At 38.1% G+C, this 24686-nt stretch overlaps 1 protein-coding gene across 2 annotated transcripts; it reads left to right on the top strand.

Moving 5' to 3' along the window:
- The first annotated feature begins 547 nt into the window (after positions 1-547).
- acap1 (ArfGAP with coiled-coil, ankyrin repeat and PH domains 1) lies at positions 548-24197 on the top strand. Of its 2 annotated transcripts, XM_028474228.1 has the most exons (23): positions 548-1129; positions 8024-8081; positions 9745-9864; positions 11134-11187; positions 11394-11452; positions 12485-12668; positions 12845-12889; positions 13777-13872; positions 14703-14777; positions 15021-15133; positions 15718-15769; positions 15849-15949; positions 16375-16486; positions 16612-16829; positions 16896-16965; positions 17065-17159; positions 18401-18579; positions 19358-19399; positions 19504-19679; positions 20896-21005; positions 21090-21200; positions 21275-21336; positions 23591-24197. In XM_028474228.1, exons 1-23 carry the CDS (start codon positions 1077-1079, stop codon positions 23686-23688), a joined length of 2283 nt encoding a protein of 760 aa, XP_028330029.1. In that variant the 5' UTR covers positions 548-1076; the 3' UTR covers positions 23689-24197. The 2 variants fall into 2 exon arrangements, with proteins under 2 accessions (XP_028330029.1, XP_028330028.1); XM_028474227.1 differs by lacking the exon at positions 23591-24197 and having other exon boundaries at positions 549-1129; positions 21275-22280.
- The last annotated feature ends 489 nt before the right edge of the window (positions 24198-24686 follow it).

Here is a 24686-nt window from a genome sequence, read left to right as displayed (position 1 = left end):
GCACAGCCAACCTTCTTGACGCGCGGATCGGAACAGCAAAGATTTCTTCTCTGGGACGCGCCTATCCACTGACTTTGTACGTAATCTGGTCGCACGAACATTTCGCAACGCATGCGATGTGAGCGCAGCACTATGTTTCTGCCTAGGGCGCTAAATTGCTTAGGGCTGGCTTCGCTTTAATGAAGGTGAATCATGGAATCCAGGATCATGACGTGAAGGCTGTCTTGTGTCACTCTATGTGGTCATATTATTAATTGTGACTGATGTATATAGACGTGTTATTATTATTATTATTATTATTATTATTATTATTATTATTATTATTATTATTACATAACAAAGCAGTCAGATTCCCTCTACATGTAATGGTTTAGCTGTGCAGCTTCCGGCTTCAAACTGGTTTCCTTACACCTCGACAGAAACAACAGGGACAAGTTGTCAGACAAGAATACACACCCAGAATATGTGTGTGTGTGTGTGTGCGTGTGTGTGTGTGTGTGTGTGTGTGTGTGTGTGATTGTGAAACATCCCCTGCCCTGTCTGCTGCAGTTATGAGAGACATCAGTGTAGATTAAAGGCTCAGTTTAAGCTGTTTAGTGAATGATGTATGATCCACATGTGAGGTGCACTGGCCTCTCGTTTTGTTGCAGTTTCCTCTTTGAAAAACCACAATTTGTCATGAGTAAGAAACCCGGAAATGTAGAGGAGGAGGAGGAGAGCTGGGGGCTGGACTTTAAAGTCTGCCTTTTTAGTCACATAGAGTTCGGAGAGCGTAACTGATTCATTTGGAGACATCGATTTTCGTATTGGACTCTGTTCCTCTCGCTGTTATTGGTTATTCACCGACACACGGGGCTGCGCGCTTTTACGCACCGACGCTGGACGCGCGTCGGAGCGTAAATGAGCTCCGTTAATCTGTGTAATACTCATAAAGAAGACTAAAAACAATGTGTCAGCCGAATTTCAAACAGGACTGAATTCAATTCACATCCGTGGAAGTGGTGACGAAGAAACGCGGAGGCGCTTTTCAGCTGTTTTGTGGATAATAATCAAGATTTTTTTTTTTTTTTTTAGAAATGACGGTGAAGCTGGACTTTGAGGAGTGTTTGAAAGACTCCCCACGATTCAGGTAAGACTCACCTGTTCCATAATATTCTCAGGTAAATAAATCACTAGGGTTGTGCATTGCGGTGAATCTGACGATACGATACGATGTCAGTAATTACAAATGTCACCTTTACAAGTACAAAATGGAACGTAATACAATTTATTTCATTTTTTTTTTTTTTTAACATGGAAGAACAAGTAAATGGTAGTTAACTGTAATTCAAGCACCAATATATATAAAAAAAAAAAAACATGTGGTACGTTTATCAAACTGTCAAATTACATTTAAAAAAAACAAAAAAAACATTTAGGTTTTACTTCTACAACAGATTCTGAAAAAAAAGTTCCCACATCTATAAAAGTACCCAGTATGTTTTATGAAAATAAAGCGCAAATCAACTTCCAAGCTAAAATGCATTGTGGGGTGAGCTATATGTCAGCGCTGATTGATTAAGATCAATTCAGACCATTTTTGGATTGATGCAATAATTGGGGGGTGAAATATCACGATACATTGCCAAATTCATTTCTTTATTACACCCTTATAAATCATACAATAAGACACAAAAAACCACCACTAACAACATCAATTATTATTGTAAAATATAAATAACGCGTAAGGACTGACACACCCAGGTCAGTCACTCCTTTAACACACAATTACACTCCCTATATTCATATTATATTGTATTCATTTTGATTGTTTTATTTCATTTAAAATGTTCTTTGTCTGCACATTCTGTCGAAAGTCAACACCACATGTCGTGCAGTCTTTGCGCAACAGCTATGCATGTTACATTACTGCAATAAAATAAATACATTTATTTTATTGATATAATTGTTTGTGACCATCATCGGCCCTTTAAGAAAGAAAAACTTTATTAAAGGGAGAATATAAAAAAGAGAGGGCAGTGTTACACCCAGGGAAGGGGAAGGGAACAGGGAAGAGGGAGTCAGGGTAGGACAATGGAAGGAGTAGGGAAAAATTTATTTATCAATTTTGAATGAATTACATTTTTAAATGTTTATTTAATTACAATTCACTTACCTGAATAAATGTATTAGATTTTATGGCCAAACATGGAGCAGTTTGATCTTAAGTGGGCTGTAGATTTGATACGGCAAATGAGTAATTTAATCATGATTGTGCTCTAGTTTGCACTTCCACATATCAATAAATTATGAAATATGTACAGCACTGATAATATCAAAGCAATAAATGACATACTGTATCACACCATGCAGGATATTCACTTTTATGTTTTTCGATTTTGTGACCAATTTCTATGTAATTTGGGGAATTTTTGTGGAATAATTTGAAGAAAATAGCAGGATTTTGGAAAAATTAAGAGTTGTTTTGATAATTTGAGATTAAAAATGTGATTCATGGCGCGGGCCGAATCGGATGCTCTAAAGGGCCGGATTTGGCCCCTGGGCCTTGAGTTTGACACGTGTGCTCTAGTCTAGAAAGTTTTGCTCCTACGTTTTAGACCACCGGTTGAAAATGACACTTTTCTACGCTTGACATTGCAGACGTAAACAGTGTAGATCATATTCAAACAGATACAAACATACTTCCTTATGTTCATCTCTAGTATAAATTCATACCCACGTTAGAGTGCAGCAGTGTTTCCTATTTTCTCATTTTGGTCAAATATGGTTTGATCTGAGCTATTTTTAATGGGATGTTAACAGTGGTAGTTAAACTCTGTCCTTTGTCTTTATCCTTATAAGACAACTGTCATCATGTTAGGGTTGGCGGAGGGACGGAGAGCTTACATGTGCTCACAGATCAGAGGTTTGTGAGCTCATGTAGTAATTATTTTTACATTTCTTTGTAGAAAAGAACTGGTTTTACAATGATTTGTTGACGCGGCAAATAGGTTGCATGTTCTCACCTACTTTGCTTTTCTGCCACTCGCTTTCTTTTTTTTTTTTTTTTTACATTAATTATTGTCTTCAGATCACTTTCCCTTTTCTGCACCTTAATAACCTTTAAAAGACTTCTTCTTACATAAGCTAGGATCAATAGATTAATGAACACTAGAGCCCGACTGATTCTGGATTTTTAGGGCCGATATTTGGGGGCTTAAAAAGCAGATAAATCGTCAGAAACCGATAAACTGCCTGATAACCGATTAATCAGCCAATATACGATAGAAAAACATTGGGTAACCCCTTAATTTAGGGATCACCTATTAACCATTAATTAGTTGCTTATTAGCATTAGTAACATATTAGCTTATTAGCATTAGTAACATATTAATTAGTCATTATTAAGTACTTATTAATGCCTTATTCTGCATTGCCTTAATATACAACCAGTAAGCCATTAACTAAGAGTTTTCCCTCAATAACCTCAGAATTACTACTTATTGGTATTAGGTAAGGAAGTTGTTGTATATGAATTACAATCTTAACACGCTGGGGTTAGGATTAGGGTTAGGATTAGGGTTAGGATTAAGGTTAACCCAAACCCTAACCCTAATCCTAACCCTAACCCTCTTTGAGCTGCGAGATTGCCATTAAGTGTATAATAAGGCATTAATAAGTACTTTATAATTACAAATTAAGAGTCAATATGTTACTAATGCTAATAAGCAACTAATTAATGATTAGTAGATGTTCCCTAAACTAAAGTGTTACCAAACATTGATATACATTGGTCACATATTAACCGATGTTGATCAATCTGTGATATGCCAAAATCGGTTGTGCTCTAATGAACACAATCGTGAACAGCAGCTCTCCATCTCCTCTACCTTTTCCTAAACATGGTGTGAGAACGAAGCCTAGCATTCTTTACCATATGTTGTCACCGTGTAACAATTTGCTTTCAACATCTGCATCTGGTGCAATCTGTGGGAAGTTACGCGCGACTCCGTGGGTTTTGCAATGGCTTTAAAGACAGACAGATACTACAGGGCAGGGGTGGGTCTTGTAGTGTTTTTCCCCCACTTCACTGATTTGACATTTTGCTCTTTGTAAATATTCATTGGTTTAAATGTAGCATTTTCTGCTCAGTGGTGGAAAGTCTAAAAGCCATGGCAGCTGCTGCGGTGGTGGCTGCGTCTGTCAGGGAATGAGAGTTAAGGGAAGGAAACCAAGAAGGGAACAGGGTTCGAGTGCACAGAATGGCTGAGATGTGTGAAATAAAATAGAAAACTCTGCATAGACAGACTCAGAGAAATGTGCTATACTTCCTGTTGCGAGGTAACCAGTACATTTGGGGGGGGTTAACAGGAAGTGAGGAGGGATATGCAGAAGTGTGCAGGAAATGTGTTTTTCTTTGAGGACAACCGCAGTGGAAACTCATCTTCAGCTCTTGTCATCTTGGTGTCTCTCGCTCCTACAGAGAGGAAAAAAAGAAAAGTTTCTCCTTCAGACAGGGGTGAAATCCACGTTTGCTCCTCGTCTCCCCATTAGGTCATGACTTTTAGAAGCACATAACCTCAGACTCCTCCTTACACTTACTGTCTGACAGGCAGCTTCACTTCACCTCGTGTCTGTGCAGCTGCAGAAACCACACGGCTGAGGCATTGGTATGAGAGAAGACTGCAGACAGAAACAGCTTCTGGCAACGACGGAGAGGAAAAACCAAGCAGCAGCCGCTCACTGAAGCTTCTTAGTGTGACACAAACTGCTGCAGAGACTTCATTTAAAACAAAAATATTCTGCATCAAGTCAGGGAATGAATGTTGGTGCTGACAAACCTAAATGTTGTACTGCTGTGACACTAAGGCTCACACAGTTGGTTTTATTACATATACAGTGAATCACTTTAAAGTAGCCTGTCCACTAGTACATGCAGACTTAAATATTGTGATGAAAGTTGAAGGTTTGCTAATAATGTCAAATCCATGGAAGCTGACTCGGGCCATTTCACCAAATACAACAACAGTCTCCACTAAAACTGGCCCTAATCTGTTTCCGTAGCTCCTCAATAGCCACAGATGGGACTGAATGCTCAATCTCTTCCAAACTTGACTGTTTTTTCCTTCTGAACAGATTCAGTTTTTGGCAGTGGTTGGCCGTCAGGGCCAGCAAGGCCTTCTCTACTGGCCTAAATATAATCAGAATATATATATATATATTTTTAAATACATTATTCCACAAATGTCTTTTGAATTGTTCCTCATAGTTCTAGTCTTCCTCTTGGTTGCACTGCTTCCAGCCTCAAGTTAAGATTTGGAGGGTTGGCCTTTATGTTCGAGCTTTTATCCAATCATATTCAGCCATCATGTGTTGCTAGGGTCTATAAAATCTGCCCACAGGCTTTCAGAATCAACAGTGCGGGCACCTGTAGCTTAAATTAATGGAAATGAAACTCTGGCGTTAACCAATCAGCTTTCGAGTTGGCTATTGCAGCCTGTCCTGCTGTAGCACCAGTGCTGCACTGGAGCCAGCCAGCAGGCGTAGTACGTTTTGATTGGATACCGTCAGCCTGTGGAGTCAGCTTTGGCTTTTTCCGTATTGTGACGTCATAGGGTGTACTCTACTTCTGCTTCCTGTTTCTGGCATGCAATAACTTCATGCCTAATATCATGGATAGGTCTGGTCCTCTAGGGCCCGAAAATGTGCCTCTTGTGGCGGTAGAGTCTGAACTGAGCCACCGGAAGAAAGAACGAACCCTTTTAGGAAACAGTTTAACGACTACCAAAAATGGACTATCAAAATAAATGTCTCCAACCCAGCTGTGTCAGCTCTCGCGGTGCGAGGACAGAAAACCGATGTGTTTCCGGCCCTATCAGCTGTTTATACGTGTCATACGAGGAAGCAGTGAGAGCTCTGATTTAATAAGTAGTGTAAGGGTCGGTGCGGACCGGATCTGGCCCAGGGGCCACTGGGTTGACTGGTAGAGGACCTCACTGAAGACCCAGGTGTGAAATGCACATCCCCCACTAGTTTTTGGCAATATCTCTTCAAAGTCATTAAAGAGATTACAACGCCGTGTTTATGAGCTAAAAGAGAAATAAGCTCTTCTTTGTTAAACCCAACTTTGAAGTACAGTTTAACGCAATTAATCTCTTCACGCCATTTTGTAGACGGCCACGATCTGCTGTTTGTTGTCATATGGTCAATTGGCCCAGATCAGCTTCTGTAGATTTGACTTGATTAGCAGACCTTCGACTTTTATCACAACATTGTATTTTGAGTTCATTTTCAATTTCGACTTTATTCTTAATTTGCCCAAAATAATTTTCTCCATTAAAATTGGCCCCAATCCGCTTTCGTAATACTAATACTACTAGTAATCCAAAATTGTCTACTAGTACAGGTTTTTGCTTTACTAGTAGGGATGTAACGATTAATCGTAAGGCAGTTAAAAATCGATTCATAGGTATCACGATTCACATCGATACTGTGAAAATTGAATCGCAGTACTTTTTTTATCCAGAAGTGTTTTGCGGCGGGCGGAATCTGCTAAGACTTTCTTTCTGGCCGCCTTCTGCTTTTAAACATGTTCATAAATGATTCCTTACCCCTTTAGCACCAAAAAATATCTGTAATATTACGTGAATATCTGTAAAAGTCACGTTTTTTCTATTAGTTCTGTCTGCTAGCATAGCATCTCTTCTTCACTGCAAGATATCTGCATGTCAACCGACCACTGGGTTACCAGCGCCCTCTGCTCGTCCAAACATATATCTGACCAAAATACAGTGAAATTACGGTTGTTTTTTTTTTTAAGTCCAATTGTTAAGGCACAAAATACATTTTCAGTTGCACTTTTAAAAAGAAAAGAAACTATTATGCAGTTTTGCATTGTTTACTATAGAACCAGAATTTAAATTAATAGGCTTCTTCCTCATTTGTATTATTCCTTTATTTATTTCATTCAAGATTTATTTTTAGTTAAATTGCATTGTTTTGAATAGTTTATCAAGGGATTCTTTTGACAATGAAAAATAAGAGGAAAACAGTATAGTCTTTTATAGTTTTTTCCCACCAAAAAATAAAGGAATATTTTTCAGTCATCATTTTTCTACTGTCCCATTCTGTAAAATAAATCGTGAGAGAATCGTATCGTGAACCCAGTATCGGGAATCGAATCGTATCAGGAGTTGAGTGAATCGTTACATCCCTATTTAGTAGTGAGGTCTACTCAGATTTTAGTAGTGCTACTAGTTACACTCAAAATCTCACTAGTAGTACTAGTGGACTATTTTCAGTCTACTAGTAAAGCCCAAAGATTCACTACTACGACAAGTAGACATAATGCAAACGAAGTAGGAGGGATTATAACCAAATCCAGCACCCTGATTGGATGTAATGTTTTCCAATAGGAAGCCTGATTCAGTTTTATCTTCTAAGGCTTACTAGTAATACTAGAGATATTTTTGCTTCACTAGTAGTAGTAGACTATTTTCAGTAAATCTAAAAGATTCACGACTCGCACTAGTCAACCTAATGCTAAAGAAGTAGGACAAATTATGACCAAATCCAGGTTGGTTGTAATATTGTCATATTTTCAAGAGCCAATGGCAAGCCTGAATTTGCCTTTCCCCACCCTCTTACTAGCACATACACACATTTCACTTCACTAGTAAAGTATACTCGCCCAGTAGTAAACCGAAGTTGAGTACATGTACTTCAAAACTGAGTTCTGGTAAAGCATAACTTAAATTTATGCAATAAAGCATGATTTTTAGATTCAAACCAGTGACCCTCCAACTACAAGCACGCTTCCATAACCATCACATCAACACCGTCTAATGTAGAAACAAGTAAATGGTTTAGTCAACTGAATAATCTATAAATGTAGATCAGGTTGGGTATTTAAATATCGTTATATATATTATATATATTTTTTATTTCTAAGTGAATATTTTAAGGTAAAACATGGACTTTTTATTAAACGTACTCTGTAAACCTGTGTAATGTGCATCTCTGTGTGTGTGTGTGTGTCTTTTAGGGCTGAAATCGAGGTCGTTCAAAATGACGTTAGTGAGCTGGAGACTCGACTGGAAAAGGTGACATTATGTGCATCCACACGCACGCACACGCATATCTCCAGTTGCCTCACACTCCTGAGAACGCTATTTAAGTGTGGGGTTATATTTCACCTGAATTGGGAAGTACACGCAGGTGCTGCTTCCTCCTTGTTTAACTGAGCTGAACAGACGCTACTTTTGTTCCTACTTTCCTCTTTGTGTGTTGATAGACAGTTTCAGGTCTGTTCATGTGATACACATCAGTTCTGTGTTATGGCTGTTCCCCTGTAATGCTTCACATATGAATTATTCTGCTTAGTTACAGTATAGTTCATGTTTTTACTGCATCATTTAGAGCAGTGGTTCTCAACCATTTTAGCCTGCGACCCCCAAACTAAAGGTGCCAGAAACCAGGGACCCCCACTGTACCTGAAGGTGGTTGAACACAGACATGAACATTGAAGAACAGTCATGTGGAGACAGGGTCATCTATAAGGGGGAATAAAGGGGAGAGATTTTTGGGTCCCATCCATAAAGTCAGCAAAATAATGGTCTATTGTTCTACAAATCTGTGATAACCACATTTATGTATTTATGTGAATAATATCCACTATTATCCAGGAGGTTTTGTTAGTATATAGTCATCTTAAAGATGTAAATCTTTGTTTTAATCTGAAATAAAATGGGTTAAAAGTGACCAAAAATGGTGGAAAAGGTGGTGAAATGGGATTTTAAAAACCACAGAAATTGGTTAATGTTGCAAATTAAAAGTGTTCAAAATGTCAATATAGGCTTAAAATCAAAAATCAAAATCAGAAAAGCTTTATTGGCCAAGTGCAGTTTAAAACAATACAACGAATGTGACTTGTTGGCTAGAAATGGGTTAGGTGGGGTAGGGGCAATGCAATTTAAAAAGTAGAAACATTTAGTTTAAACTGGCAAATAATGGGCATGACAAATCGTGGATGTGGTTAAGTTGGCAAAAATAAGCATGAAATATGGTGAAAAGTGGTTAAAAGTGACAATAATGGGTCAACATCGGTGGGAAAAGTGGTGGTAAGCAATTATACTGTATGTGCCAAAATTGTCTTCAAAATGGAAAAATTTGCAGAAAAGACATTGAAATGCGATGGAGAAGTGGTAGAAATGGTTGTAATGTAGCAAAAATGCATTAAAAAGAGCAAAAATATGGCAAGAAAAAGTAATGAAAATAGTTGAAAATATGGCAAGTTTGGTGTAGCTGCAGAAAAAGGGTAAAATAATTGCAGAAATATGCAAAAATGGGCTCCAATTGTTCATTAAATATTCCTAGATTCTTAAAGGCATCTGGCGACCCCCTGCAAGTGTGTTGCGACCCCAAGGTTCTGATTTAGAGGACTTAGAAAAACAGTGTAAAAATGTGACAACTAAAGCAAAATTGGAAGTTTTTAAAACACAAAGTATTCAATTTGTCCATTTTATAATCATTCCAATATTTATCCTGCACATTAAAGGAACAGTATGGTGCTAAATAGTCAGAAAAATAGCATTAAAATAATTGAATATTTACTGTTAAAATCAGCAAGCAAACCTCGTCTTGGGCTTTTTAGGCGTGCAATGCCACAATTTGCCACAAGTTGGTGTCGTGAGTCACTGACTCATCTTAAAGTAAGTCATTCCTATCTTTGATTGTGACGTCTATTGTTGTGTTTGCGTCCTCCAGCTTGTTAAGCAGTGCCAGGCCATGCTGGAGGCCGGACGAGTTTACTGTCAGACCAGCAAGAGTTTCATCAACGGCGTCCGAGAACTCGGACACCAATGCTCAGGGGACAAGATGATGGAGGTGGGACTGACACCAGTTATTTATACCCTTCACTTATCTCTTCTTACAATATTTTTGCACTCACGTGGTTACATTCCTTTATGGACTTTCACAATATGTGGAACTTATACTGTAGTTCCACATATAGTTCATCTTTATTATTGTTGAAAAAAAATGCTGTCAGTGTTTGTTTCCTATCATTGTGCTTATTGCTTTTATAACACACACCAATTGTTTTAAAGTGATCCTTTATTCACTGCGTTTAGATAAAAAAAACATCTATTATTCACTTAGAATATCATAGGTGTAAAACATGAAGTCACAGCTATTAGTAATAAAAAGCAATCTTGTACTTCAGAAGTCCTTAAGGAAAATTTAAGAAATTAATTTTGAGAAATTGAAGATTTTATAAAAAAAAAAAAAAAAAAAAAAGAGAGAGAGAGAGTTCGACCAAATAATTTGTGAATAAAAATCACAAAGATGGTGTAACTATTAGCAGAAAGAAAATACTCAAGCGTCATTCATTGTTTGAGTGGGGAGCAACTAACATATATAGAACTAAACTTTATGGTGATTTACATCATAATTCATGTTTTTGTTGTAATTTTGAGAAAAAAAAAAAAAAAAAAGAGCAAGAAAAAACAAACAAAATCCAACCGCGAGCTCTGACGGACTGGATTCGGCCCACGTACCTACAGTTTGACACCCCTGGCTTAGATTGTATGGTTTATAAATTTTGCTTAAATCCTAGCTGTTGCTGCAGCTACATGAATGATAAAAGTGAAGTAGGTTTATGTTTAGCTAACGACGCTAACGCTATGACGCGATGGTTTGTAATGTTTACGTCAAAAAACGCATATTTTTTTAAGAACAAAATCAGAATGAGATGATTGACAAAGCTTTCCTTTAACGCCGAGTTTAACTGCAGTAAATGCAACAACATTAATCAAATACGAATACTACCACACATCATTGTATCAGATTAGCATGCTAACGGCTAATTGCTAAGTTAATCATTTTCAACATGATAAGCTACAGTCAGTCTTATTTAAGGTCTGAATTTTAGGATTAAAAAATAGTGACAAATTTTCACAATTGTCGCAAAATTGATTGCTTTGGGTTTTCTATTAGCTGCCAGCTAACTGCTAACTTAAGCTAGTTACAAAATAAGTTGCCTTCAGTATCAAATCCACATCTAAAAGTACCTCTTAGTAGAAAAATGAATAGATTAATGTTAAATGATGGTTTTATATGAAAGTGTAGGCTAATGTGTGTATGTTTGCTTTGCAGGAATGGTTAAACGCATGCTCCAAAAAGCTGTCCGTCATTTTGGAGGCACAGGGGGTAAGTCTGTCCATGGAACTGCCTGTCTGTATATTCGCCCTGCCCGTTATTGAGTCCTATATCTAAAAAAGCGGTTTTAATTTCACTAAATCAATTTCTGTCTTTATGTCGGTGTTTTAATGTCTTGCTCACTGTATTGATGACTGTTGTGACATTTAGAATGAATTTGTGTTATTTGGAAACAAGCTGTCGATGTGTCTTCTCAGGAGATGATCGACACCACACAGAAATCTGTCAAGACGAAGCTTCATAACTTTGTGAAAGAGTGAGTTTTCTGCTCCAGGCTTTGTCCTCCCCCGTTTGTTTAATACAAGGGTCATTCCAACAAATTTTCAGGACATCACACGCGCTTTGGTCTTAAAGTCCGAAAAAATACTTTTTTTTACAATTTTCTTTCATTAGCCCATAACTGCATTTGGGAATGTAAGAAAAAATCTGATCTTGATTTTAATTTATAGTACAAAGAAGACTCTTTCTTGGGATCTAAAACAAATTTTCTTTATTGAACATCGCATTAGTTAAGGCAGGCACGGAGGTCAAGCTAGCCTTTACCTGTGTGTAGCTGTTAACAACTGCCATCATCCATCACCTAATCAGTTAATCATCCAGCTGACCATGTTCTAGGCTTCCCATTGGTTAGAGTTGATCTCAGTACTGCATTTAAACCACAACAACACACCTACTTCCGCACGCTTCGTCTGCAAACGCCTCGCAACCCACCTCCACCCCAGCTCCTCCTCTTCTGTCTAATTAAACACTGTCTTTTGTTGCCATCTGTGCTACTGTTCTAAGGGGGTCGTGCTGACCGCTCTCTCTGCTAATGCCTCTCCGTGTCGCTCATGGAAAAGCGAATGGGAGCTTCGGGCTTTCCACGCAGCTGCTAGAAAAGGGCAAAGAGGTCCCAGAACAGAGCCTTACCGCCATATCTAAAACGCATGCTGAATAAATCTATTTGACTAAAGTGATCCTGACTGAAATGCGACTTTTCAGTTTTATTTTGGACCCCGATTCTGGGTTATTTCACCACTCGGGTATATTGAAAATCTTTTACATGATGCCATTGTAGCTTGCCTCTGTGTCTTATAATCATTTGTTGTTCATTAGTTTTTCACTAGTAACATGCAAAATAGAATATACAGCACGCATATCCACCCTCACTAAATTAGTAAACATTTCTGAATTTCTTGAGACCGAAATATGTGGGCCAATTGTTTAAATGTCATGGAATGACCAACAAACCTTTCTTATCACTTATCAATCGGAAATTCAACCCTTGCGTCTCTTTAACGTTCTACAGAGACGTTAAGCGATTCAAAGACGTCCGAAAAGAGTTTGAGCGCAGCAGTGAAACCCTGGAGGGGGCGCTGTCTCGTAACGCTCAGGCTAACAGAGGAAAACAGCACGAGGTGGAGGAGGCGAGCAACGCCCTGCTCAACGCACGCAAAGGGTTTCGATCGGAGGCTTTGGACTACGTCCTGGAGGTGGGAAAGAGTGGCTTATGTCATCTGTTGAATGATGCAATGGTTGTCAAACTGACGGGGGGGCATTACGAAATGAAATTTGATCACAAAGTCATTTTAATGAAGAGTAAAACTAACGCCGGAATTTGGTGGAAAGCGTGAAAGTGACATAATGTTCTTACATTCTGTTGTTTCAGATTAACGTCATTGAAGCCAAAAAGAAGACGGACATTCTGTCGGCTGTAGGTTCACCTAATGCTGTTTTCTACTATATACTGTATATATTCTTTCTACTATATGTTTGGATTGTGTGTGGATCTGTGTTAGGTTTTGGTGGATAGATCCATATTGTGACCTTTTAGACCCTAATATGTGTTTTTACCAGAGGTGTAAAGAGTACTGATATATCCTACTCAAGTAAAAGTACTGTTACTTGATTGAAATTGCACTCAAATATAAGTAAGTCATACATGAAATACTCAAGTACAAGTAAAACGTAGCTCAATTAAATAGTAGTCAAAGTAAAAGTTACGAGATACAGTACTTTTACCCCCACATTTATTGTTGATAATTCATATTGCGTACAGTAAACATCTCATGTATAAACTTTAAAAAGGAACAAAATCCTGAACAATTGGAACTTAATTTTTTTTCCATCAAGGTATCTGTATAAAATAAAAGGTTTGTCAAAATGTACAATTTAAAAAAAATAAAATAAAATAACCCCAATAAATTCAATTCAAATTTTTTAAAAATTCTCAGGCTCTAAGTACAGCTACATTTATGAACCTTTATGACATTTTGTGTCCGTTTTGGCATCATGCATTACGTTTAATCTGATTGGTCGGCTATGATGTGATGCATTGGATTATTGTACTCTGGTCATTTCATTTTTTGTAGTTTCACAATGTCCGTTAATAATTTTAAACAAAAAAATTATAATTTACTCAGTAACGGTTGGTTGTAGAAATGTAATGAATTACTTTACTTCTTTTAAATCGTACCAAGTACAAGTAGAAATATACTAAAAAAGTTTACAACACAGTAAAGTCAGTACTTGTGATCCGTTACTTTCACCTCTGGTTTTTACAAGCCATATTTTGACTGATTTCTCTGCCTTTTCTTTCAGATGTTGTCACTAATGGAGGCCCAATCCCAGTTTTTCCAACAGGGCCACCAGTCTTTAGCACAACTGGATGACTATCGACAAAAGCTGAATGAAGAGGTCAATATTTTGTCTTACTTTTTAGCCGCTTTGCATAAACTTTTGTTACAGAAACTACCTGGTTAACAACACCAAAACAAGTATTTCAAGAAAAAGGGCATTACGTGACTTGCGTTAAATAATCAGGACAAAAAAACAATGCATTATCTTACAAGAAATATGATTATAAAAGCTTGAAATAGAATGTAGTAGATCCCAAAATATCTGGCAACTATAGAGCATAGAGAAATACTTCTGAGATGTTTTGTGCTGCAAAAAAGGCTAAAAAGGCATTTAAGACTGACTCAAAGACAACAATTTGTGTCAAACCAGAGGCTATATTTAGCATTGAAACCTAGAATATAGTTTGGCATGACTTCCTCCAATCAGAATCATAAGGAGTCACAAGAGGACATCACACTCTCACTGTGACAGGAAAACGAAGAGCAACAACAGGAAATGTTTCACATGTTCCTGTGTGTGTGTGTGTGTGTGTGTGTGTGTGTGTGTGTGTGTGTGTGAAACCTATCTGCTTTGTCAACCTCAAGCTCTTATAATTGAGTGTTTTTGTTCAATGACGAGAACCTAATACAGGAAATACACAATGAAAATCAAGGCAGAACGCATCTTTTCCTGCTTTGACCAAAAATAAGACAATTGTTCCATACTTCACTGTCTTTCTGAACACATACTGCTCGTGTCCCCTTGTGGCAGAGGCAGAGAACAGTGATGATGTACAACTTTCAATGAGTAAAAGCTTAGTTTGACTGTTAATGCTGACACTCAGAGAGGGTCAAATCCACTGTTTGACTGTCTCAAATTAATATTAGCGTCTTCTTCCGTTCTCACAGCACAAGCAGTTTGTCCTCAACTCTGCCAGGGAGAAAAGAGACATGGAGCAAAGACATGCAGCCATTAAGAAAAAGGTAAGAGACACTACTGGTAAAAATAAATGTTAGCGACTGGACTGAATTGTTGCGTAACAGCGTCATAAGGCTCTAAAGCTGGTAATGACCCCCAGGCCTCTAGTCCCATTCTAACCAGTCTGTCCACGAAATATCAGAGTTCACTTGTAGTTGCAACACATTCCTAATTTTGTTGTTTTCTAAATGTAAATAAATCAGAGTATTAGTGACACAATGTGACTTTTATGCTTTGTGTGTTTCTAGGATATGTCCTACGATGACTCCATCATGGATTTCCACGCTGACGCAGCGAATGGCATCGCTATGGAAGGCTATCTTTACAAAAGAGCCAGCAACGCCTTTAAAACCTGGAGCAGGTACAAGTCTGATTACACCGTCCTCCACATAGAGCAAAGTTAGGGGTGTTAAGTGGGTAACCGCTCCATCTTGCAAAAAGGCTTAGATTTTTATTTTATTTTTCTCTTTTGTTTATTATTACTACTTTAAAAATATTTGATTGCATGATTTATGTTGTCTTTTTTCTAAGTTTTAAGATTAATAGTCAGAATTTTTAATTTTTTTCATTACAGGTTACATTTTTGACCCATTTTGTTTAAATTATTTTTGGATGTCGGTGCCTGAAAAAATGTTAATAGCTAAAATATTTATTATGAGCCATTTTCACTCTTTCAAAGAAACTTTTTTCCATTTGTATTTTGTCATATTAGTTTAATTTCTTAAATTATTTATTTTGTATTAATAATAATTTTATAGAGGGGTGACCTGAACTTTTTACTTTCATTTTATAGTTTTTTTTTCCGCAACGGTAACTTTTCTGTAGGTGGATTTTAACTTTGAAACAAAACTTTCTGTTTAATTACTAATTTTCTGAGCTTCATTCGTTAAAAGTTACTTTGAACAACTCTTACATTTTTATTTATTTATTTATTTTGCACTGCAGGCGCTGGTTTTCCATTCAGAAAAATCAACTGGTGTATCAGAAGAAATTCAAAGTAAACTCTTACATTTCCTCTTTAACTTCTTCAATCGTTCCAGCCCCACAACTCTGACTGCGTCTGTGTCTATTTTTAGGACCAACCTACGGTCGTTGTGGAGGATCTGCGTCTTTGTACAGTGAAGCCCAGCTCAGAAAACGAGCGGCGTTTCTGCTTTGAGGTGGTCTCGCCATCAAAGTGAGTCTGCGAGGATCAAAGGTTTTAAACTTGAAGCTTTTTGTGCACCTGTGCAGTGCAAGTAAATGGTAAATAACTGTAATTCGTCATGAACCAACATAAAAAACAAGTGGTTTGTTTATCAAAAAACTTAAACTTTTGCTCCTACAACAGATTCTAACCACATACATCTGTAAAAGTACCTAGTATGTTTTATGGAAATAAATAATGAATCAATGTCCAAGCTAAAACACATTGAGGAGTGAGGTGGTTCACTGACACCTAGTGACCGGTTAAATAGTTTTTTCGTTAAAAAACATAATTTAAAAAATCGGTTTGGACATTTTTTGGCTTGATGCAATATTGCATTATATCAGAATCAATTTTGTCTTACACCTCTGTGTGTGTGTGTGTGTGTGTGTGTGTGTGTGTGTGTGTGTGTGTAGATGCTGTTTGTTACAGGCTGACTCTGACAGGCAGCAGCAGGCTTGGATCACCGCCGTTCAAAACAGCATCGCCTCTGCCTTTCAGGAGTGCAGAGACGACACAAACAGTCCAGTGAGCGAGCACACACACACCCACGCACACACCCACGCACACACCCATGCACACGCACACTGACTTTAATGGCAGGTGAAGTTGCTCCTCACTCCTGTGTCGTTGTGTCACTTTGTTTAAACCAGAGACAGCGCAGCAGCTCGGTGTCACTGAATAGTGTTGGTGGAGGTGGAGGAGGTGGAGGTGGTGCAGTGGATCAGGAGAAAGTGGGCTACAAGGCCCTGGAGGAGGTCCAGGCCATCCCGGGGAACAGGCAGTGCTGCGACTGTGGAGAGCCAGGTCCTGACTGGGCCTCCATTAACCTGGGCATCACCCTTTGCATCGTCTGCTCAGGAATACACAGGTACGCGCACGCACGCACACGCACACAAGCAGGAGGAAAGCTTTTCAGGGTGTCTTTGGTCAACAGGAGTCTTGGAGTTCACTTCTCCAAAGTGCGCTCGCTCACCCTGGACTCGTGGGAGCCTGAACTCATCAAGGTATTTTATCTATTTAGTGAAAACATTTCAATTTACCAGAAAAAAAAGATGCATTCAGAAGAACTAAACATTTTTTCTTTTTTTTTTTGCTTTCTCCAGTTGATGTGTGAGTTGGGAAACTCGGTCATCAACAAGATCTATGAGGCTCGGATTAATGAGATCACAATTAAAAAGCCTCATCCTTCCAGTCCAAGGTATGGCGTCAAACAAAAGAACATAAAGATTTTATACATGCTCCAGTTTAAAAATGTAGATTATATAGGACATTTATTTATTCAATGTTCAGACCAGGTGAATCACTGGGGGCAGTGGTGGGGTTGCTTTGATGTTGCATTGTGGGCAATGTAGGAAGCAGTGTTTTCAAAGTATATATCAACCCCTGGATATATTTAGGTCACATCATTGGTCTTTTTTAAAGTTGTGGATTTTTTGCACTAAAATGTTGGCTTATCTGTTCATGGGTGTCAAACACATTTTAGTTCAAGGGCCACATACGACCCAGTTTGAGCTCAAGTGGGCACTACCAGAAAAATCAATGTTTTTGTGAGGAAAAAAGCAACAAATTCAAACAAAATCCTGAATGTTAAGCAATTAGTGAAAATTCCTTGACTTTGCATCACATTTTCTCAAAATTTGCAATGTAATTTGCCAGCATTCTGTGGGATAATTTGTGAGAATGTTCCAGGTTTTTTAAAAATAATTGCAATTTAATGTCACTGTAAATAATAATAACTGCAACTCCCATTGTATGTAATCTAAAACTTATATGGCAATTTACAAAAAGTCAGTTTTTTTTCTGTAATTTTATTTTTGAACAACATCTTCCTACGGGCCAGAATAGATGCCTCGAGTTTGGCATACAGTATGTCTACTAAGGTGTCCTGTAAAAGGCGTGAGAATATGAAAGTGGCTGGAAAAAAACACGAAATTGTTTAGCCCTTTAAAGCTACAGTAATTTATCCTTTTCATACCAGTGTTATTTACACCGTCTCATGTTGGCACCGTTGGTAAAAGTGTTCGATTTGGTGCATCAAACTTAGCACAGCAGTATTCAATTATATAATTTCAAATAAATAAATTCGTTAAAAACAGAGATATTTTCTGAAAGAAAAAGGAAAGCATGTGAGAAATTAAAATCTTTGCCCGAATATTTGTCTTTGTACCTTGATCCTAATGTTATTGATAAAATCACGTAATATTAGAGAGGAAGTCACAGGTAAACGGCACACGCTGCATTCTTTGTATGTCTTGAACTTCTGGTTCTGTCTGGTTTGTGCTTACATGAGATGACATAAGATGAATTAAAGCTCATTTCTTGTTATTATATAGCAAGAAGGTTGATTAATGTTTTTGTTTAGAAGTAAAGAAGTATATATGTTGAGTAACATTCTCGCTTAATCTCTTATTTCCTTCTCATTTGTAATTATTCTCACAGAGGTGACAAGGAGTCATGGATCCGATCAAAGTATGTTGAAAAGAAGTTCATCCAGAAGCTGCCCGAGACCAGCAGGAACCCCCTACTCAGGAGGTCCAGTGCCTTTGTGGAGGATCGACCAGCTCAGCGACCGGCTCTCAAACCCAAACCAAACCGATACACTCTAGCCCGCATCACGGGTAAATCAATTATCTGATAGTATCTCACTTAAACAAGGAAAACACTAAAAACTGTTAAAAACAAATACCTTAACTATGGGTAAGGTTACTGTTCATCACGAAGTCACAGTCATAGGCATTATGTGTCGATTAAAGAGCTGCAATGCAAATACTGCATTTCTTGTTTCAACCAGTGGTGGCGGTAATGCATAAGAAATGCTTGCTAGCAACCACGTCTGATGTAGAAGAGGAAAACACATCAAATCCGTGCAAATGCTTTTATGAATGTAACATGTAGAGAGAGATTAACCTACCCTGATTGTATCTGCTTGCTGTGTTATGTGACACTTTAGCTCAATGTCCCAACTCTTCTTCTCCATCTCGTGTTAAACAGTGGTTGGCATCTTGGCATTTTGATGCATTACCGCCACCACTGGTCGAAGCTTCAAATGCAGCATTTGTATTACAGTTCTTTAATCGACTCATAATGCCTGGGACTTCCTGATGTTGTTTTGACAGTAATGTATCTCGTCATATTTGTAGCCACAGGAATAAAAGCCACAAATGAAACAGTAATTTGGGTGCACACAAGACTTTTGGACAGTACCCTTACCCCATGCCCAACCCCAACCCTAACCCCATCATGAGTATTAATCTAACCTGAATACATTTCTATCAACTAAACAATTCACTTCCATTATTAACACAAAGCTTAAACAAATGACCTGTTTTTAACTCCAAACTTTAAAAACCCAGCTTAGCCACAACTCCAACATTCACCTCTTTTTTCACTTCTTAGGTTTCAACTCAAGTGAAATCAATAACACAGGCTCCCACAAAGGTAAAATAAACCAACTATTACATTTATATGCCTGAGCTTTTAAACCCATTTACTGTCAATCAACGACAATGTAATTGTCACACCTGTCACTTTGATTCCCTCAGATTTAGAGAAAGATGAGGAGGATCTTAGTGGCCTCCATCCTGGGGCGCTGCTCTACCGCTCAGCAGCCCTGCAGAACTTTCCCGTCATGGCCGACGCTTTGGCCCACGGTGCCGATGTCAACTGGGTCAACACATCAGAGGAGTCCAGGACGCCGCTGATACAGGCCGTCACGGTGGTGAGAGGAACCTTTTTTTTAAGCTCATCAACTCCTCTTTGTTATGAGAAGTCAAGTTTTCTTCGTGTTTTAGTGATTTTTGTATCTTTACCATCAAAGTTGCACGTAAAACTCTGCCGTTATCTGGTCATGGTACCACGTTCATTCACACTTTAAAGCCTGATAAAAAATGTCCATACTCATTAATAACCATACAGTAGTATCGTTATATGAACAGCACAATTTTTAGGAAAAATGCACGATCCAGATGAAACACTGTGGGGTAACTGAGGAACCAATCTGACATAAATTAGTCAAATTTCATAAGGATCAGCCAATTGAAAACCGAGATATACTGTAAATTATTTTTAGGGGCTTTTTCCATTTTTAAAACTGATCCAGAATCAGTATATTGATCCGGATCGCCAAATCCAAAATTTTATGAAATCTTCCATGACTTACGCTTACTTTGGGTAAAATCTTGTCAAAATTTGTTAAGTTCTTTTGATATAATCCTGCTCGCAGACAAACTCTTAGAGCGCAAACCTCGGCCAACACCAAATATCCTCTTTGCCAGATATTGGCAGTTATCTATATCAGTGAACCGGATCATGGTACCATGATCATTCACACTTTATAGGTGCAAAGTCACCAGCAGGATATGCTGTAGATCCAGCTCAAAGAGCTAAAAATAGAAAATCAAATAGATAGAAATCAGTTGTTCCTTATAACATCTTAAGGTGCGTTCACACCGAATGCGACTTTAGCGACTATAGTTGCTTAAATCGCCTGTGATGAGTCGCTTGAACATAGTCGTGCTTGTTGCTCGCTTCATCAGTGACCAGTGATGTGACGACCAGGGAAGTGACGTAGGGAGAATCTCATTGCCGATTGGATGTCGCGGCACAGCGTTACTCGAAGTAGCTTGAAAAGTTCAACATTTTCAACTTTGAGCGACTTCCAGAGACTCAGATCGCGCGATTGAGTAGCAGGAATTGCGTATGTTGCGTCGCTTGACGTCACATCATTGAATTTAGTTGCCAGAGTCGCTGAAGTCGCTTTTGGTGTTACCACGCCTTTAGATATTTTGTGATAAAATCATCAAGGTCTGAAACTAACAAAAACGAATAAACAGAAGCAAAAACAATCTCCATGGCAGAGGTAATAAAACTTTGCAAAACCAAAAAATTATTTGCATCTTATATCACGGTGGGTTTTTGTTGTTGTTGTGGAGCAGAATGCCCTGGCAGCCTGCGAGTTCCTGCTCCAGAACAGCGCTAACGTTAACCTAGCAGACAGCAATGGAAGAGGACCGCTGCACCACGCTACCATCCTCGGCCACACTGGGTGGGTCTATATATATATATATATATGTATATGAGATTACATAATAGGGGGCAGTGCTTTAATAGTAAATCATGTTTTTTTTAGGTTGGTTTGTCTCTTCTTGAAGCGAGGAGCTGACTACAATGCAAAAGACAAAAACCAAAAAGATCCCATAACAATCGCAGTGGACAGTGCAAACGCCGACATTGTTACTTTGTAAGAGTTACACTTTTTAAAAGAAGAATGCCTTTGTTTTGAATGCGTTTCTAACCTGATTGCCTTTGTTTTAGGTTACGGATTGCCAAAATGAACAAGGAGATGCAGGAGACGGACGAGGCATATGGCCCATCAGGTCACTCAGGGGAAAAGGGATCAGGGGGTGGACTTGCAAACACCAGAAAGAGCCTCCAGGCTTTAAAGAACCACATCAGTGGTTGGGCTATAGGAGGGCAACACAATTAGGTTCAGGAATCTACGACTGATTTTTTCATTAAACTGAGAAGGTGCTGAAGTAATGGAACAACTAAATTATGGAGTGTAATAATCATCGCTATATGCACTTTGATTTAAAACTGCACGTAACTGCACTTTGAAGTCAAAAAGTGTCCAAAAAGAAGGCTACATTTGTGCCTTTGTTTGTTTGCTGTTACAAAAGTGAACTAGGAATATGCAATAGATCTTTATCGGGCATTTTTAGGATTACTACATCCTTTTTGTTTTATTTTTATTCCAGTTATGTAAGCTGAATCCAGTGTTGGGTATTGGGTTTCCAAAGGATTGTTGTTTTTTTCCACTATTCCATGAATTGTGACTCATCAAATTTCATATGGTTTTATTTATCAGCCTTTGAATGCTGTCAGACTATGTGCTTTATGTTAACATGAGTTTTGTCTAAAATGTTGCTTGCTTCTGCAGTTCTTACCTAAACCACCCCAGCTTTAAAGAGTCACTAAACTAGAGGTGGGGTTTTAACCCATAGAGGGCGGTCACTCTTACATGTTTGCAGCAAAATACGCCAAATCAGAATACTTCGACTGAAATCTCAAGAGTTGGATAAGAATCAATTAAAAACACTACTTCATAACCAAATACATTTGTTTTCAGCAGAAAAAAAAGGTTTTGGGGTTTAGTTACTCTTTGAATCTGAAAAAGAGCAAACCCAAGTCCTTTGCTAAAGGGATCCTCCACTGTTTTTACAAATCTGGCCTAAAATCTATGAAATAAACTTATTAGAAGATCTATGCCTAACAAAACATATTATTGTGCACCATATTAATTTAATTACCTTTTAAAAATGGGACTACTTTCCAGTTTAAGAACCTGTGTTCCGCCATCTTGAAATCACGTGATTGATGACATCACAAGGCCCCACTGCCTATAAACAGCCTATTGTTTTCTATTCTTTCAGCCTGTTTTTTAGATCATCTAGCAGCTTTTTCAGTCAAAATGACAACTTGTGCTGCTTTTTTTTTGCTCTTAAAAAAAAAAAAAAAAAAATCAGGAAAAGATTTTTTTTTTCCCTCATGGGGTGTTTATGGGCAGTGGGGTTGTCAATCATGTGATTTCAAGATGGCGGAACACAGGCTCTTAAACTGTAAAGTAGTCCCATTTATAAAAGGCAATGAAATGAATATGGTACATAATAATGTGTTTTGTTAGGCATATAACTTCTAATTAGTACATTTCAAAGATTTTATGCCAAATGTGTAAAAACAGTGGAGTATCCCTTTAACACATACAGAAGCAGATTAGGGCAAATTTTGATGGAGAAACTAAGTTTGGACAAATCGAGAATAAAGATGGGCTAATATACGGTAACATATACGACGACAGATCGTGGCCGTCTACAAAATGGCGTATATCGATGAATGCATTGAACTATATTTCGATGTTGGGTTTAATAACAAAGAGATTCTTTCTCTATTTGCTCATGAAGACAGTGTTGGAATCTCTTTAAGGAATTAGAAGAATATTGCCAAAAACTCAATCTGTTCAAAAGGAAAAAAACAGTCACGTTTGGAAGAGGTGGAGCATTCAGTCTAGTAGCTTTTATGATGATGATGATAATGCTAGTGTCAAAGTAAATGCACTTTATCTGAGCTGGCCCTGCTACATTTAGTGAATATTCCTGTTGACTCTCAGGGAATGATCTGTCTTTATTAGATGGAAAATAATTCAAGCTGTTGTAGTTAAAGCTCCAGAACTGATGTAATGGTTTCCTTTTACCCAGTTTACAGTCATGAAGGAATGCTAACATGATGCGTGTTGTGTTGTGTGCTTAAAATGACCTGTTGCTGCTCAGTATTTGATGTGCTGTGCTTTGTCACTGTCTGTCACTGCTGTTTTTCTTATGAGATGTCGGACTCGTCTCTTCTGCTTGTGCAGTGTGCCTCCTCCTGCAAACTCTGAGGTAATGTGCGTGTACTGTGCACGTCATTGAGACATGTTTAGCCGTTGGGTTGCATGCCATGTTGTTGCTTCAGGCCTACAGCTGTAAATGTAGGATTAAGGCGTAGCTTTTGATAGCGACGCAATTGTAAAAGATAAGTTTGTTGGTTTTAACTTCACACTTCAAGGCTCATGTTTTCCTGTCTGATCTTTTTCAGGTGACGAAACCTACCACGACATTTTTAGAGACTTTTCACACATGGCTTCCAACAACCCCGAAAAGCTCAAACGCCGCAGCGCAGACCCCAAATTTTAACCTCTTGAATAATTCCACATTAGGAAACGCACACAGCGAAAAACAGCCTTTCGAGAACACACACACACACACACACAAATAAATAAACACATACTTGGCTACTTGCCACTGCTCAGCTGGTGTTGACTTCAGTGAGGATAAACGCTTGAAACAAGGGATTCTTTGTGCGACCATGTCGAGCAGAACAATCGTGTCCAAGTGGAAACTGTGGCGCAGCTTTATGAGACCTGTATGTGGTGTTTTTTTTTTTTTTCCAAAATAAAGCAGGTCACGCCGACAGTCTGCCAAGACAAGATTTTATAGTTAAAACAAGCAAACGCTGCCAGTTACACATTCTGTTACGTTTTTTTTAAATGCAAAAATTAAACTGCAAAAAGTGGAGTCTCGACAAATCCAACCTGTCATTAAATGTTTATCAGAGGTTCACTTAATGGACGATAGTTTTCTGCATTTTATCTAAATTATGTGACATCAGTTGAATTAAGATTAAATGATGTTTTTACATTCAAGTGTGTTTGAATCCATATTTACATCCAGTACAGAATTACAAAGAGAATTTATCATTGTTATATTTGCTGTTCCAACGTCGACCTGCCGTCTGAGATTGAGGACAGACTACGTAAGTAAGACAATAATAATCCCAGCGTATACATGACATTACCTTATTTATAGATGCTCAACATGATGAATCTTTGCGGAGTCAAAATCAAAAGAAAAGTTTAGTGTGTCTATGCATGTTGGGAATTAAAATGTGATCATTTATTATTAATTAGCCAATTTAATTCCAGAAAGTTAAGGTTTCATTTATTCAGACAACTATTCCTTAGGTAATCCACTTTGAAACCTTAACATACTATTCAATAAGAAGACAAAAAGGATCTTGCTGGAATTTCTACACGAAAGTCAAGGAAACTTCAAAGGAATCATCAAAGCAATCAGCAGACGCCTCTGTAGAAGACTGGCAGTTGTCAGTCAAAACATGTCGAGATAAAAGTGGA

The sequence above is a fragment of the Gouania willdenowi genome, chromosome 18 (assembly GCF_900634775.1).
Source record: "Gouania willdenowi chromosome 18, fGouWil2.1, whole genome shotgun sequence".
Lineage (NCBI taxonomy): Eukaryota > Metazoa > Chordata > Actinopteri > Blenniiformes > Gobiesocidae > Gouania > Gouania willdenowi.
The sequence above is the reverse complement of the archived record's forward strand: the minus strand, read 5'-3'. Positions and strand labels throughout refer to the sequence as shown.

Excerpts from the sequence above, each read along its gene's own strand:
- acap1 (XM_028474227.1), top strand. The coding sequence starts at position 1,077 with ATGACGGTGAAGCTGGACTTTGAGGAGTGTTTGAAAGACTCCCCACGA. Across the intron at positions 8,082-9,744 it reads TGGAGACTCGACTGGAAAAG|CTTGTTAAGCAGTGCCAGGC; the intron begins GTGACATTATGT and ends TGCGTCCTCCAG. Across the intron at positions 19,400-19,503 it reads TAACACAGGCTCCCACAAAG|ATTTAGAGAAAGATGAGGAG; the intron begins GTAAAATAAACC and ends TGATTCCCTCAG.